Below are 14,425 nucleotides of genomic sequence, written 5' to 3'. Positions count from 1 at the left end.
CTATATTAATTCTTCCAATCCATGAACACGGTATATTTCTCCATCTGTTTGTGTCCTCTTTGATTTCTTTCATCAGTGTTTTATAGTTTTCTATATATAAGTGTTTTGTTTCCTTAGGTAGATATATTCCTAAGTATTTTATTCTTTTTGTTGCAATGGTGAATGGTATTGTTTCCTTAATTTCTCTTTCTGTTTTCTCATTATTGGAGTATAGGAATGCTAGGGATTTCTGTGTGTTAATTTTATATCCTGCAACTTTACTATATTCATTGATTAGCTCTAGTAATTTTCTAGTAGAGTCTTTAGGGTTTTCTATGTAGAGGATCATGTCATCTGCAAACAGTGAGAGTTTTACTTCTTCTTTTCCTATCTGTATTCCTTTTATTTCTTTTTCTGTTCTGATTGCTGCGGCCAAAACTTCCAAAACTATGTTGAATAGTAGTGGTGAAAGTGGGCATCCTTGCCTTGTTCCTGACTTTAGGGGAAATGCTTTCAATTTTTCACCATTGAGGATAATGTTTGCTATGGGTTTGTCATATATAGCTTTTATTATGTTGAGGTATGTTCCTTCTATTCCTGCTTTCTGGAGGGTTTTTATCATAAATGGATGCTGAATTTTGTCAAAGGCTTTTTCTGCATCTATTGAGATAACCATATGGTTTTTTTCTTTCAATTTGTTAATGTGGTGTATTACATTGATTGATTTGCAGATGTTAAAAAAACCTTGCATTCCTGGGATAAAGCCCACTTGGTCATGATGTATGATCTTTTTAATATGATGTTGGATTCTGTTTGCTAGAATTTTATTAAGGATTTTTGCATCTATGTTCATCAGTGATATTGGCCTGTAGTTTTCTTTTTTTGTGACATCTTTGTCTGGTTTTGGAATTAGGGTGATGGTGGCCTCATAAAATGAGTTTGGAAGTTTAAAATAAAGGCTGTGAAAAGGGACAAAGAAGGACACTACATAAAGATCAAAGGATCAATCCAAGAAGAAGACGTAACAATCATAAATATATATGCACCCAACATAGGAGCACCACAATATATAAGGCAAATACTAACAAGTATGAAAGGGGAAATTAACAATAACACAATAATAGTGGGAGACTTTAATACTCCACTCACACATATGGATAGATCAACTAAACAGAAAATTAACAAGGAAACACAAACTTTAAATGATACAATAGACAAATTAGATTTAATCGATATTTACAGGACTTTCCACCCCAAGACAATCAATTTTACCTTTTTCTCAAGTGCACACGGAACTTTCTCCAGGATAGATCACATCCTGGGCCATAAATCTAGCCTTGGTAAATTCAAAAAAATTGAAATCATCCCAGCCATCTTCTCTGACCACAATGCAGTAAGATTAGACCTCAATTACCGGAAAAAAACTATTAAAAATTCCAACATATGGAGGCTAAACAACACGCTTCTGAATAACCAACAAATCACAGAAGAAATCAAAAAAGAAATCAAATTATGCATAAAAATGAATGAAAATGAAAACACGACAACCCAAAACCTATGGGACACTGTAAAAGCAATGCTAAGGGGAAGGTTCATAGCAATACAGGCGTACCTCAAGAAACAAGAAAAAAATCAAATAAATCAACTAACTCTACACCTAAAGCAACTAGAGAAGGAAGAAATGAAGAACCCCAGGGTCAGTAGAAGGAAAGAAATCTTAAAAATTAGGGCAGAAATAAATGCAAAAGAAACAAAAGAGACCATAGCAAAAATCAGCAAAACTAAAAGCTGGTTTTTCGAGAAGATAAACAAAATTGACAAGCCATTAGCCAGACTCATCAAGAAACAAAGGGAGAAGAATCAGATCAACAAAATTAGAAATGAAAATGGAGAGATCACAACAGACTCCACAGAAATACAAAGGATCATAAGAGACTACTACCAACAACTATATGCCAATAAAATGGACAACTTGGAAGAAATGGACAAATTCTTAGAAAAGTATAACTTTCCAAAACTGAACCATGAAGAAATAGAAGATCTTAACAGACCCATCACAAGCACGGAAATCGAAACTGTAATCAGAAATCTTCCAGCAAACAAAAGCCCAGGACCAGACGGCTTCACAGCGAAATTCTACCAAAAATTTAGAGAAGAGCTAACACCTATCCTACTCAAACTCTTCCAGAAAATTGCAGAAGAAGATAATACATTTTTATCTCCAGTTTGTAAAAGACCAAGACTTGTACACTCTATCAAAAAGTGAAGGATTGTGTCATAATGAGACTTGAACTGAAATGCTCCCTCAATCCCCACCTTGGCAGCCTTTTGTTGATTTTGGTATAACTCACACTCCCTTAATGCCTCATCTATAATTCTAGCTACTGTCTACCCTTTGGGGCCTAGAAATTGGGGGCTTACTTTTGAGGAAGGTTTTTCTCTTTTGCATAGAAGAATCTGTGGGGGGAGAGTGTTATATTACAGCACTTCAGGGAAAATGAGGTTGCTCTTCCTATGATTTCAAAGTGACTCTCATTCTAATCGAATTGAAAAAATCCTATTTGTTGCCTTGTCAATGGGAAGAACTTGTATTTAAATATGAATCACCCAAACTGACAAGACAAAGTGCACTCTTACCCTCTGACTGTGTATTGTAAGAACATGGGCTGAGGAACAAGTCGGCAGGCATAATTCTCAAATGTTCCATATGTATATTTCATGGAATTAGTGTCAAGCCCAAAGACAGTGGCCTAGAACCATGTTGTAGCACAACCTTTTAATCCTGTTTCCTCGCTGGAAACACAGGATATTGTGAGAGTCAAATTCCGTTTTCTCAGGAACAGACCTGAGGGTGACAGAAAGAGAATCTGCTCCAGTGGTTCAGGGCTCGCCCCCTGTCTCCTGCAGGTCCCCTTTCATCTGCAGTCACTAACCACAGCCCCACCGCGCTGCTTTCTCAAAATGAGAACATGGAACCCCTACAGATTGTCTCCACCAGGGCTGCACCTGGGGATTTCTGCTTACCAGTGGCACCTTGCTCATGCTGGACAGAAGTCCCAGTGGTTGTCATCTACAAACAGAAGAGAAGGCAGCTCCAAATATAGGAATTCTTACCCCCCAAGCCCATGCCAGCCCCTGCTAACAACTCGGAGCTTAAAAAACTAAAAAAGCAGAGCCAGACCATCTCACCAGGGCTGCTGCAGCGGGCTGTGTTTACTCTGTTACCTCGAGGCTTGGCGCAGCACCATGTGTCCCAGTTGCTGAACACCAAGGGTCTGACGGCGAGACTTCTGCCATGTGGCTCTTCCCCAGGTGTCCTTCCCATCTGGGTCAGGCTCTAGGAGACCAGGTTGAAGTTATCCCTCAGTATATGCCCATAGTCCTGTTACAAATTTGGTGACCAGCCCCCTGTGACTCACTTGCCTTTTCCACTTCAGTTTTCTCGTTGGCAAAGCAGGGTAGTGATTCTCCCAGTCCTTGAATTCCATCTGAATCAGATGGCCACACCAAGGCACTTAAATCACTTGTGCTTTGGCACATCGAAAGTCGTGGTTTGAATCACTGATGGACCAGAATAAAGATTTACTTAGAAATGGTCTAGTTTATGGTTGAGAGGTTAAGGGTTATCATTGGAACCAAGGCTGATGGGAAGAAGATCCTTCATGCATCTGTGAGCCCTGGGGATCCTCAGCTAGCCACTGCTGTACTTCAGGCTCCTTGTAAACCCCTTAAAAGCACATCATCTTATTGAAATGATTTTTTCCCCTTCTACTTGACTAGTGCTTTGCATCACGAGACAACAGCTGGTGTCTCAATGTTTTTGGAAGATGTTGTGAATCAGTTTTGGGATGTTATAAAGTTTGTTGTTGTTGTTCAGTCACTAAGTTGTGTCCAACTCTTCGTGACTCCATGGACTGCAGCACGCCAGGCTCCTCTGTCTTCCACTATTAAGTTATGTGCTTTTAAAAATGAAAGCATGGACTCTGGAGCTGGCAAGGCCCAGTAGATGCCATCCGTATAGAGAGATGAGTGTCGGATCGTTGATGAAAGGTCTGAGAGCCTGGTTCCTTATATTCCCTTCACTGCCCCTTGCATTTGGGGATGTGTATAGCAAGGCTTTTGTCTCCTGCATGTTGAAGACTTAGGAAGCTTCAAGAGTGCTCTTGAGATAACAAGTGAAAAAGCACTTAGGAAAGTATGAAGATGATGATATCTGAGAGGGCAGGGGCTGGATCTGTCTCACTCCTGAAGTATTGAAAGTGCGATGCAGAAGGTGATGGCCATCACTCAGCCACAGAACCATGAGCAATTTAAGAGACAACCTCAGAAACTGTCAGCTTCAAAAATATGATAGAATGTTATATCTTTTGCTGTGTAATACAAACTGATTTTTAAGGGAGGTTATTTTATTTTACTTACTTTACTGAATTCAGTTTGAAAGAAGGTTTCCCTGCTTATTGAAGAGATATGTATTGGAAACTATCTCTAAAATCTGGTTTTGAGCATTAATTCTTAGTTCCTAGAAGCATAGTCATTCCTACTATGGTAGATCTTAAGGTGGTCTTTATAGAAGTCTGTGAAAGTAAAATTCTGATTGTACAGTCCTAAAGAAACTGGCTGTTTGTTTTCAGCCTGGTTCCTGTTTGCTGATAGCAGATATTCTAGCTCTTATACTTTTTATCTAAGTTACACCATATTATTCCAATGAAATGTGATTTTCTTTAAACAAAAAAAGTAGAATTGTATAACAAAAAAATCACATTACTTATATGAGAGCTTAAAATGCCAGTCATTTCCTAATTTTTAAAAGGGAGACTTTAAAAGCATGAGGGGAGACGGAGATAACTTCTGTATTTTAATGACATGTTTGACAATTTTGAAATATTTTTGGCAGATACACATTTGATAAAAGCCCTATGAATAAAATTTTTATAATTAAAATACCTCAGAAAGCAGTTAGACAGACACTGGAGTGATACACTAGGCAAGGTTTGGTTTTTCTTGTTAACAAATGAACTTTAACTCTGTCTTCTCTTTAACGTGAGTTGTCTTGTCTTTACAATCATGACGATGATGGGAATATTTTCAGGGGTTCTTAAGACCAGATATTTCAAGATATGGTACAAAACAAAGTAATTTTCTTAGTGGTCTAGCTTTGTTGCCTCTTCAGGTGAGTAGATCTTTTACCAGAATAGGTTTTTTGCTAACGAACGTGACTCAGTTTGCAGACTGAACTGGCACATTTGTCCTTTGCCCCCAGGACTTGAGAAACCTGAGGTTCGCACTGAAACAGGAGGGTCACAGCAGAAGAGACATGTTTGAGATCCTCACAAGATACGCCTTCCCACTGGCCCACAGTTTGGTAAGTCCCCGGCTTCTCCTCCTTCGCTTCCTCTGCCGTGTTCCCCAGTGGGGTGTGTGTGTGAGGCTGTTTACTACAGAAGCTTGACCTGTTCCCAGAGGGCACAAGCCTCTCCTCTGCCAGTCTGTATGGGGTGGCTCAGCGCATGTGACCCCTGCCACCCCCGAGCCTGCCCTCTACCTGGGCCAGCCCTCTTCCAAAGGCCAAAGGTGGTAAGGTGACCATAGGCATGTCCGTGAAGCGCTGTGACATCACATCCCAGAGCTCATCACCCTCAGCTTGGGAACTGAGAGTGAGGTGGGTCAGGCTTCTGTGGTTCCACTTATACATGGAAACAACTGCTCTGAGCCTAAGGCCATTGTACTTCTCAAATCTGGATTTGTGGTTTAGGCACAGATTCTTTATTTTTAAGGACTGACACTTTAAATGTCATTTCATGGGGTTTACTGTATATTTGCAGGACAGACTTATTATGCATTTGTTGCTTACAACCTGTGACTTAGTGCATAACGAGTTTTGGGCTATGTATGTCTAGAACTTTTCCTCCCTATTTAGCAGACTTAGTAATCTCACCTTGTTTTACCGCAGGACTAAAATAAGCTTTCCATGCATCTTGCTCTTCAAACTATCTTTCTTTGTATTCTGCCTTGCTCTTGCCTTCTTTTTTTCTATCTTTTTTCCTGGCTTGTGTCCTCTTAATGCCTCCTTCACCTCTGCTGCTTGACTTTTTGTTGTTGTTGTTGTTATTTGAAACTTAAATTTCAGAAGATTTATTGATTTTATTTTTGATAGGGTTCTTAGTATTTTCTCTAAATGTCATTTAAAAAAATTTTATTGAAGTTTAGTTGATTTAATAGTGTTGTGTTAATTTCTGCTGTACAGCAAAGTGATTCTATTATATGTATATGTGTATGTATATACACTTTTTTGTATTCTTTTCCATTTTGGTTTTATCACAGGATCCTCTGTTTGACTTTATACAAACTTGAAGGCAAACATCTATCAAGGGGAGAGCAGGGGAATAATCATTTAAATAAATGTATGCCTTTATTTTAAGTGTAGAATAAATAGTGCTCCAGCTAGACTGAAGGTGATGAAAGAGATCGTTAAATAGAAGAACTGCTTTGTGATAGAACTCTTCTTCCTATGCCTATCTTTTATTTATTTATTTGTTTTGGGGCAATAGGAGCCTGAATTTTTTTTCTAGCAAGACATGGCTTCTTTCTTCCAAAATTTCATCAGCAGTTTTTCCATCAAAGGAAATTCATGACTGATGAAAAGGGCAATTATACAAAGACTGGTGGTCTAGGGGGATCTGCAGTACCCATTGTGAGTCATGGGTTGATTAGGGATTCATATGTGATGCTTAAAGCAAATATAATGATGTCAAAGAGTTGAATACACATTAAGCCTTTTCTCAGTTTTTGGTTAAATATGTGATTTAAAAGATATTTCAATATTAACATTTTTAAATGACTAGAATAAAATGTTTAATGGGAATACATCTTTGGAATTACTGTGAAAGTAAGAATGTACATCTAATCCAGGAAAATTAATTGAGGGGATGGGTTCTGTCCTGGGTTTTGCATATCTGGCCTTACATAATCAGAGATGTAAAGATGGTTCACACAGCAGGTGTGAAGGAGCTGAGGCCCCAGTCCATCTCCTGTGTGATCTTGCTCGATCAGTCATCTCCTTTCTCTGGGATTTTCTGTCTCCTTTTGGTTTTACTAGACAGTAAAGAATCCACCTGCAATGCGGGAGACCTTGGTTTGATCCCCTGGTTGGGAAGATACCCTGGAGAAGGGAACAGCTACCCACTCCAGTATTCTGGCCTGGAGAATTCCATGGACTGTTTCGTCCATGGGGTCGCAAAGAGTCTGACACGACTGAGCAACTTTCACTTCACTTCACTTCACCCTAAAAACAGGTTAAAGTGTTGACCCAGCTTTCCCCTAAACTAGTATCCCATTTCTCACTTCAGTCCAAACTTCTGCAAAGAACATTCTAGTCTCTCCACATCTCTGGTTCATTCATTTCCCCCAGACCATTCTAGTATCCAGTTTTATTGAAGGTGCCTTCTTGGAACTGAGACCTCTCTGGCTGAATCTAGTGACTCACTTCAGTCTTCATTGTGTTTGATCTCCCTCAAGCATTCAATAATTTTGACCACTCTCTTTTTGTGAGTCTTGGTTTCTGTGTTGCTGTACCATCTTGACTGTTCCTTCCTTAGTGTCCACTGCCTGTTTTTTCCTTAAGTGTAGACATCTTGTTGGTGGTTCCCTATCAACCCTCTTGTCTTGTTACTCACTTTGCCTTGATGATTTTGTTTAATCCATAGCTTAAGCTGTCATTGCTATATGGGTAATTTCTAAATCTAGTCTTGACATTGGCCTTGAGTGAATCTAAATGAACCTCTCAAACACCTTCCTCTGGACGTCTGTGAGAATCACAAGCTCACCATCTCCCTAACCTCTTTGCGGTTCACCAGACCTATTCTTCAGCCTACATATCCCTCAATTTGGATGATCCTCAGTTTCTCAGGTTCAAGAACTTGAAGTCAACTGCTCTGCCCCAATCAGGCATAAAACATATTTATTGTATTGAAGTACGGTTGATTTACAATGTTATATTTGTTTCAGGTATAAAATATAGTGATTTAGTGTTTTTACCAATTATACTCCATTTTATTATTATAAATATTGGTTATATTCCCTATGCTGTACATTACATCTTTGTATTTTATTTATGAACTCAGCTTTCTCATTCCCCTGCCTTGCCTCCCTAGCTGCATCAATTCCAAATCCTGTAGGTTCTGCTTATTGTGTGTTAGTTGCTCAGTTGTGTCCGACTCTTTATGACTCCATGGACTGTAGCCTGCCAGGCTCTTTTGTCCATGGAATTCTCCAGACAAGAATACTGGAGTGGGTAGCCATTCCCTTCTCCAGGGGATCTTCCTGACCCAGGGATCGAACCTGTGTCTCCTGCCTTGCAGGCGGGTTCTTTACCATCTGAGCCATGAGGGAAGAAGCCCAGGTTCTGCTTATTAGTAACTCTCAAATATTTCTTCCCATCTACCTGTTCTTCCTAACTCACTTCCCTTCCAACTTATCCTCCACAGTGCTGCTGTCTTTTTTTTTTTTAAGTACTGTATGATCATGTCACTCTATGTCCCGCTCTTCACACAAAAAATGTTCAGTGACTTCCCATGGCTTATACCCTAGACTCCAACCACATAGGATGGCCCTGTGCCCCTCTGATATACATATAACTTTCTCAACTCAGTCTTTGGTTTCCCCGTCCCCTCTACCTAAGGTCCCCTCTACTTGAGGTCCCCTCATCTCTCCAGAGCCCATCCTTCACCATTTTGCTCAGTCCTATGTCCTTTCCTACACCATGTGTGATCCCTGGTGGGAGTTCATCACACCTGTCACTTGTTTGGACTTTCTAGGTCCTGCTACTGGAGCACTTACCTCTCTCAGTCTTCTGTCATAATTATGTAGTAATTGCCCATCCCCCTCCTATTCTGTGAGCTTATCAAGGCAGGATCAGCCTTTATCTACCTCTCTAGCCTCAGCATAATCACTTCTGCATGGGAGATGTACAATGACAGCTTTTTTAGTGAATACAGGTTTAGAGGAAAGTGAAGGAAAATTTCATTCTATGGAGACACCTGGGCTGGATTTCTGGATATTGTGGGTGTGGTATCAGAGGATATAGGATTCTGGGTCGCTGTTGTTGAAGTGGTCCACAGAGGGGTGCTTTGCCTAATTTTTTGTGTCTATGCTAGGCATCCCTACTTTTTTGTTTAGGAAGACAATAAAGTGAAAAACTGGAGGAAAAAACGGGAACTGAATGGCTCATACAAAGTTGTGGAAAATTACATTCTCTAAGTTTTAACCACTCAAAGTCATCTTAAAAATGAAAACCAAACTATTCACCAAAACAATACAAAATACAGATAAAAAATGATCAGCTATTGAGATAGCTTTTGGAATATTAGCCCCTGCTATTCCATTCAATGTGTGCAGGTATTTCATCAGTCAAATTCATTTCAGGGTAGTGTGTTGGGTGGTGTGGGGGGAGCCATGAAGGTGGTTGACAAGAAGTTGTAGCAGGATGAATGAGACCTGGTTCCATTTGGGGGTGTGACAGAAGTGATGTAACAAACGCGTTATGGCTCTGATACAGGTTGGTTGACAGCCAGTGCCGTAAGAGGCCAGGGAAGCCGGCTGGGGATTCCAAGGAAGAAGGGAACAGGTCCAGCTGGAAAAGCCTGCATGGAATTGATAGTCATTTGGGTTGGGCCTTGAGGATGGTTGTCATTTCCTGTGGACGAGGATGGTGGAGGGGGTGGTTTTTTAGGCAGAGGCAAGATCCTGACCCTCAGCACTAGGGAGGGTAAGTTGGCAGCATGGAGAGTGCTTATTAGGGTCGCCAGAAAGCATGGGATGGGAGGAGAGGGCAAGAGCTGGGCACATCAGATGGAGGGATCTGCTGACTCGGGAGCTTGTACCTTGAGACGTAGCAGAGACTTAGTGAAGGTTTTGAAATAAATGAAGCCAGGAGTGGGGTCAGAGGGAGGACCAAGCGAGATGCTGGTGGTGCAGGCGGAGACCACATGCTTGGGTGGTGGTTTGATCTCAGAGAACCGGGAGGAAGGCTGAGTCATCCTTCCTTCTGAGGTCTGCGGCCTGAGGGATAGCAGGGCAGGGAAGTAAAAAACGGATTTCTTTTGGGGAAGCAGGTGGGAGATTGGGCGAGGACGAAGGGATGGGGGATTCTGTTTTGCTCGCAGGGCCAGTTAGTACCTTTTGACAAGAGTTTCCAGCAGCAATTGCAGGCCCACCTCTCAGAAGAGAGTCCAGAGGTATAGACCTGGAATCGTGGTGCTCCATCTGTTTGGAGTCATGGATTCCTTTGGTAACATGGTGCAAGTTAGAGTTTCTCCTCCACTGACAGACACACTTAGGTACAAAACTGGATGTAAAATTTTAGGGGACTTGGAGCCCCTGGGAAGCTCACCTGTGGGTCCTGGGTTGAGGAGCCCTGGTGTGTATCAGAGAAGCCAGCAGGGCGAATGAGGATGGTGAGAGAGGTGACAGGGAGAGCCTGCAGGTTGGGGTCTGTGGAGGCCAAAGGCAGAGCGAGCTCTGAGAAGGTGGTGATGGGTGTGCAAGGTTGTGGGGGTGGGGAGGACTCTCAGGAAGAGATCCTTGGGGACTGGACCCCCTAACTGTGGAGTGCTTGAGGCTGGGACACTCTTCCCTCATCCTCCCCACCCCCAGTGTCCAATATAGGCATACACAGGTTGAGCTTTTCTGAATTGCAGGAGGTGGCCGGAGTGGTTGGGGATGGGAACCAGTTGATGGAGGTTTAAAGAGAGAGCAAGGGGTGTTTCAAAACACAAAGTAGTGGTAGCAGTCAGCTGGAGGGAAGACGTGTTTCCCTGAGAATCCGAAAAAGGTGAATGAAGATGGTGGGCAGGGGAAAGCAAGAGAGAAGAGGGTTCCTTTCCTGAGCGGAAAACGGGGTGGGGTGGGGGCATGGGATGAAGCCCATTTTGTAGGGCAGGTTGGGAAAGGAGAAGGGACAATTATTCCTCTGAGACAGGAGGGGAAGAAAAGTTTCCAAACTGCCACAGTGGGGAATGCGAGAGTGTGCCAGAAAGGGATTTCCTGGAAGCGTAATCTAAGCCTGATTGCATGGAACAATACAAAGGGCCCCTGCTTGAAAAATAGCACTTTGTTAATATTACTGAAACTGTTAAAGCAGCTGCAGATTATTTCAGTGACTGTTATTGGCACTGGATGCCAGAAGTAACGTTGCAGTTGTGTCGGTAAAATGGTGTCTGGAGGCCAAGAGAGCTGGGTTCCAAATCGAGCCATGAGGCAAGTGGCATGTGAGTGAGCTTTTTTCTTTCACACCAGCCCTGCCTCTCTTGCTTCCTTCCCCATTAGTATTTTCTCCGTTCAGTGTGTTCAGCTGGGACTGAAACTTTGAATTGACCTTGAGCCGTTTAGCCACACACAGTGGATCCCAAACCATTACCTTGATTGGTTCTATATTAGGTCAATCCATTAAGACTTGAAAATTGTTTAGATTGCACTTTCTATTTGAACAGAAACATTTATTTTCTTGTTTTATTTTTGCTTTGCCTTTCAAACAGTAGAAATTGCACCATTTTCTCAAATGACATTGCAAGTCAATACTAGTTCTAAGGAAATGATACATTTTTATGATAGGAAATGTGACAATGCCTCTGATATCATGGTTGTTTTTTAAAGGCCGATGTACATATGAACAGAGCCTGATACTACTACAGAAAAATAGTTTAATTGTTGGAGTGGTATGTTCACTGCTAAAGATCTTCTTTCATTGATTTCCTTTATTGTTTGCTCATTTTTTTACTCAGATGGAATCATCAGAGATAGTACAAATTTTAGATGGGAGTTTTTCTTTTTTAAACTCTGAATCCCAATCTGTTATTGAGTCTTTTTACTCAGATGGAATCATCAGAGATAGTACAAATTTTAGATGGGAGTTTTTCTTTTTTAAACTCTGAATCCCAATCTGTTATTGAGTCATGAAAATATTAAGAGCATCTCTGTTATCTGTGTGTGTCTGGATCATGGTGTAAAGTCTTTGGCTTTCTGTTAATCATAGTCTAGAACGTTTGATAATGATAGAATATGTATAATGAATTGCATTTTAAGTTTATTTATGCACTAATACAGTCGCTTAAATGTATCTTTAGGTCTGTGTGGATTTTCTTGACATTTGTTTAAATGAAGGGCTTGAGTGTATGATTAAACTCATGGTCTGTAGATTCACATGAGGGAAATGTAGAGGTAGAAGAAATGGAGCCTAAGACCCAGCTGCCAGGCTCCTAGTGGCCTGGATCGGGGAGGTTCAGTGGGAGGAGTCATTCGCAGGTCCCTTCTGCAGGGTGGTTGCCAGCATGGGGCCCAGGCATCCAGAGGCCCGTGTCTGAATCCAACTCAGTCCCTTACCTGCTTCGCAACTTTGAAAATCATGTAATATTTCTATGCTTCAGCATTTTCATCTCCAATGGGGATAATAACAGTCTCCACCCCACAGGGGTTTTGTGAGGATTAAATGAAAAGTACTTACAAGAGCTCCTGGCACGCAGTAAGTGCCCAATAAATGTCAGTGCTTCTGTTCTTAGCGCCCCGTGTTTCCCGGCAGGTGAAAAGAATAAGGATGATTACTCTGACCCACTCTTTCCAAGAATATGGAAAAAGTCGTTATGATCATATGTGGGACACTTTAAGCCCTTTAAAAGAAAGATGCTCCACAGGTAACAGTTAGTAGTAGTCTCATTAACCAACCGAGGCTTGTACCTTGCCAAAGGATTAGTCGAAAGTCTTCTATTTGAGAGCGTGAAAGCCAAAAAGCATCTTAAGTAGAAATGGGATGTATGGGCAGCGGTGCCAGGTAATACACAGAGCTCTTCAGAAGTTTTCTGTTCTTTCCACCTGTGACCCTGCTTGCAGAGTAACATGGCTCACTAAGGTTTGTGTCTCTGCACTTGCCCCCTTTCTGGATTCAGCTCTGCAGTATCGCCGTATTTCCTGCTTTTTGTTCTTCTGTGAGCTGATTGGCAGTCAGAGACTTGCAAAGTCTTCTGGTGTTTGCTTTGGTAAATTTGACCGTCTTCTGGGCCTAGAGGAGAAGATCCGCTGGCTCTGACCCCAAAAGAGATGCCGCGGGTTCCAAGGCCTTTTCTGTGGAGAGAAGCGAGCAGGGCCCTTGTCTTTCTTCCTGGCTTCACTGAACCCCAGCCTGCCCTGCTGTGTGGTCTGAGCAGTGCTATTTCCCCTTGTGTTCTCATGGCACTTCTCATGGTGCTTGCCTACCAAAATAATTCCATAAAGGATACGACACGGGGCTGGGAGGGTACACCTCTTTTTTGACCCTATGAACCGAGAATGAACGACCTGGGGTACTTTTTCTGTGCTTTGAGGTTGTAAACCAGACTGAAATGGAGCAGACTCTTCCTTTCTAGGCTGATTACAGATTTAATAGCCAACAACCAGAATCTCATTTTCACCCAGGAACTGAATGAGAAACCACACATGTGCACTCGCCTCTCAGCCTGGATGTGGCCTGAGACCCAAGGGTGGCTTGGTTCTCGATCTCTTTTTCTGACCAGGACATTTTTTTTCCTTAAATAAACAGTAAACTTGGCTCATAGAGGGTCTAATCATGCTTTTAAAGCTCCTCCCTTCCTGCCTCCTGCAAGACTTGGCCCTCTGTCTTCTTTCTGAATCTCTCTGCTGCCCTCTTCCCTGGTCTCGAGACATGCCCGGCCATCCTCCCTGCGCCCGTCTCTGGGGACTGTGGTCCCAGCTGGACTGTCCCGCCAACTCCCTGTGCCACCCTCCATGTCCAGAAGCACAGCACTCTCTGCTGGTCCTCACATCCTCCCTTATCGCCCCACTCCCTGCCTTGCAACTTGGGGGAACTGTTGGGTTTTTTGGGGGGGTTGTTTTCTTTTAATTAATTTATTTTTAATTGGAGGATAATTGCTTTAAATGTCGTGTTGAGACAGTATGGTACTGGCACAAAGACAGAAACATAAATCAATGGAACAAAATAGAAAACCCAGAGATAAATCGATGCACCTATGGACACCCTATCTTTGACAAAGGAGGCAAGACTATACAATGGAGAAAAGACAATCTCTTTAACAAGTGGTGCTGAGAAAACTGGTCAACCACTTGTAGAAGAATGAAACTAGAACATTTTCTAACACCATACACAAAAATAAACTCAAAATGGATTAAAGATCTAAACGTAAGACCAGAAACTATAAAACTCCTAGAGGAAAACATAGGCAAAACACTCTCTGACATAAATCATAGCAGGATCCTCTATGACCCACCTCCCAGAGTAATGGAAATAAAAGCAAAAAATAAACAAATGGGAGCTAATTAAACTTAAAAGCTTTTGCACAATGAAGGAAACTATAAGCAAGGTGAAAAGACAGGCTTCAGAATGGGAGAAAATAGTAGCAAATGAAGAAACTGACAAAGAATTAATCTCAAAAATATACAAGCA

At 41.8% G+C, this 14,425-nt stretch overlaps 1 protein-coding gene across 18 annotated transcripts in view; it reads left to right on the top strand.

Moving 5' to 3' along the window:
- Positions 1-14,425, top strand: part of MTM1 (myotubularin 1) — a 100,691-nt gene that overhangs the window by 47,679 nt on the left and 38,587 nt on the right. For all 18 annotated transcript variants that reach the window (XM_081564627.1, XM_081564624.1, XM_081564629.1 and 15 more), the window contains one exon: positions 5,240-5,341. In XM_081564627.1, coding sequence (XP_081420753.1) covers positions 5,240-5,341 — 102 coding nt within the window. The remainder of the gene's footprint in view (positions 1-5,239; positions 5,342-14,425) is intronic.

Source organism: Giraffa tippelskirchi, chromosome X (genome assembly GCF_054371585.1).
Source record: "Giraffa tippelskirchi isolate mGirTip1 chromosome X, T2T-mGirTip1v1.2.pri, whole genome shotgun sequence".
Taxonomy (NCBI): Eukaryota; Metazoa; Chordata; class Mammalia; order Artiodactyla; family Giraffidae; genus Giraffa; species Giraffa tippelskirchi.
Note: the sequence above shows the minus strand (reverse complement) of the source record. Positions and strands in the feature narration are given on the sequence as shown.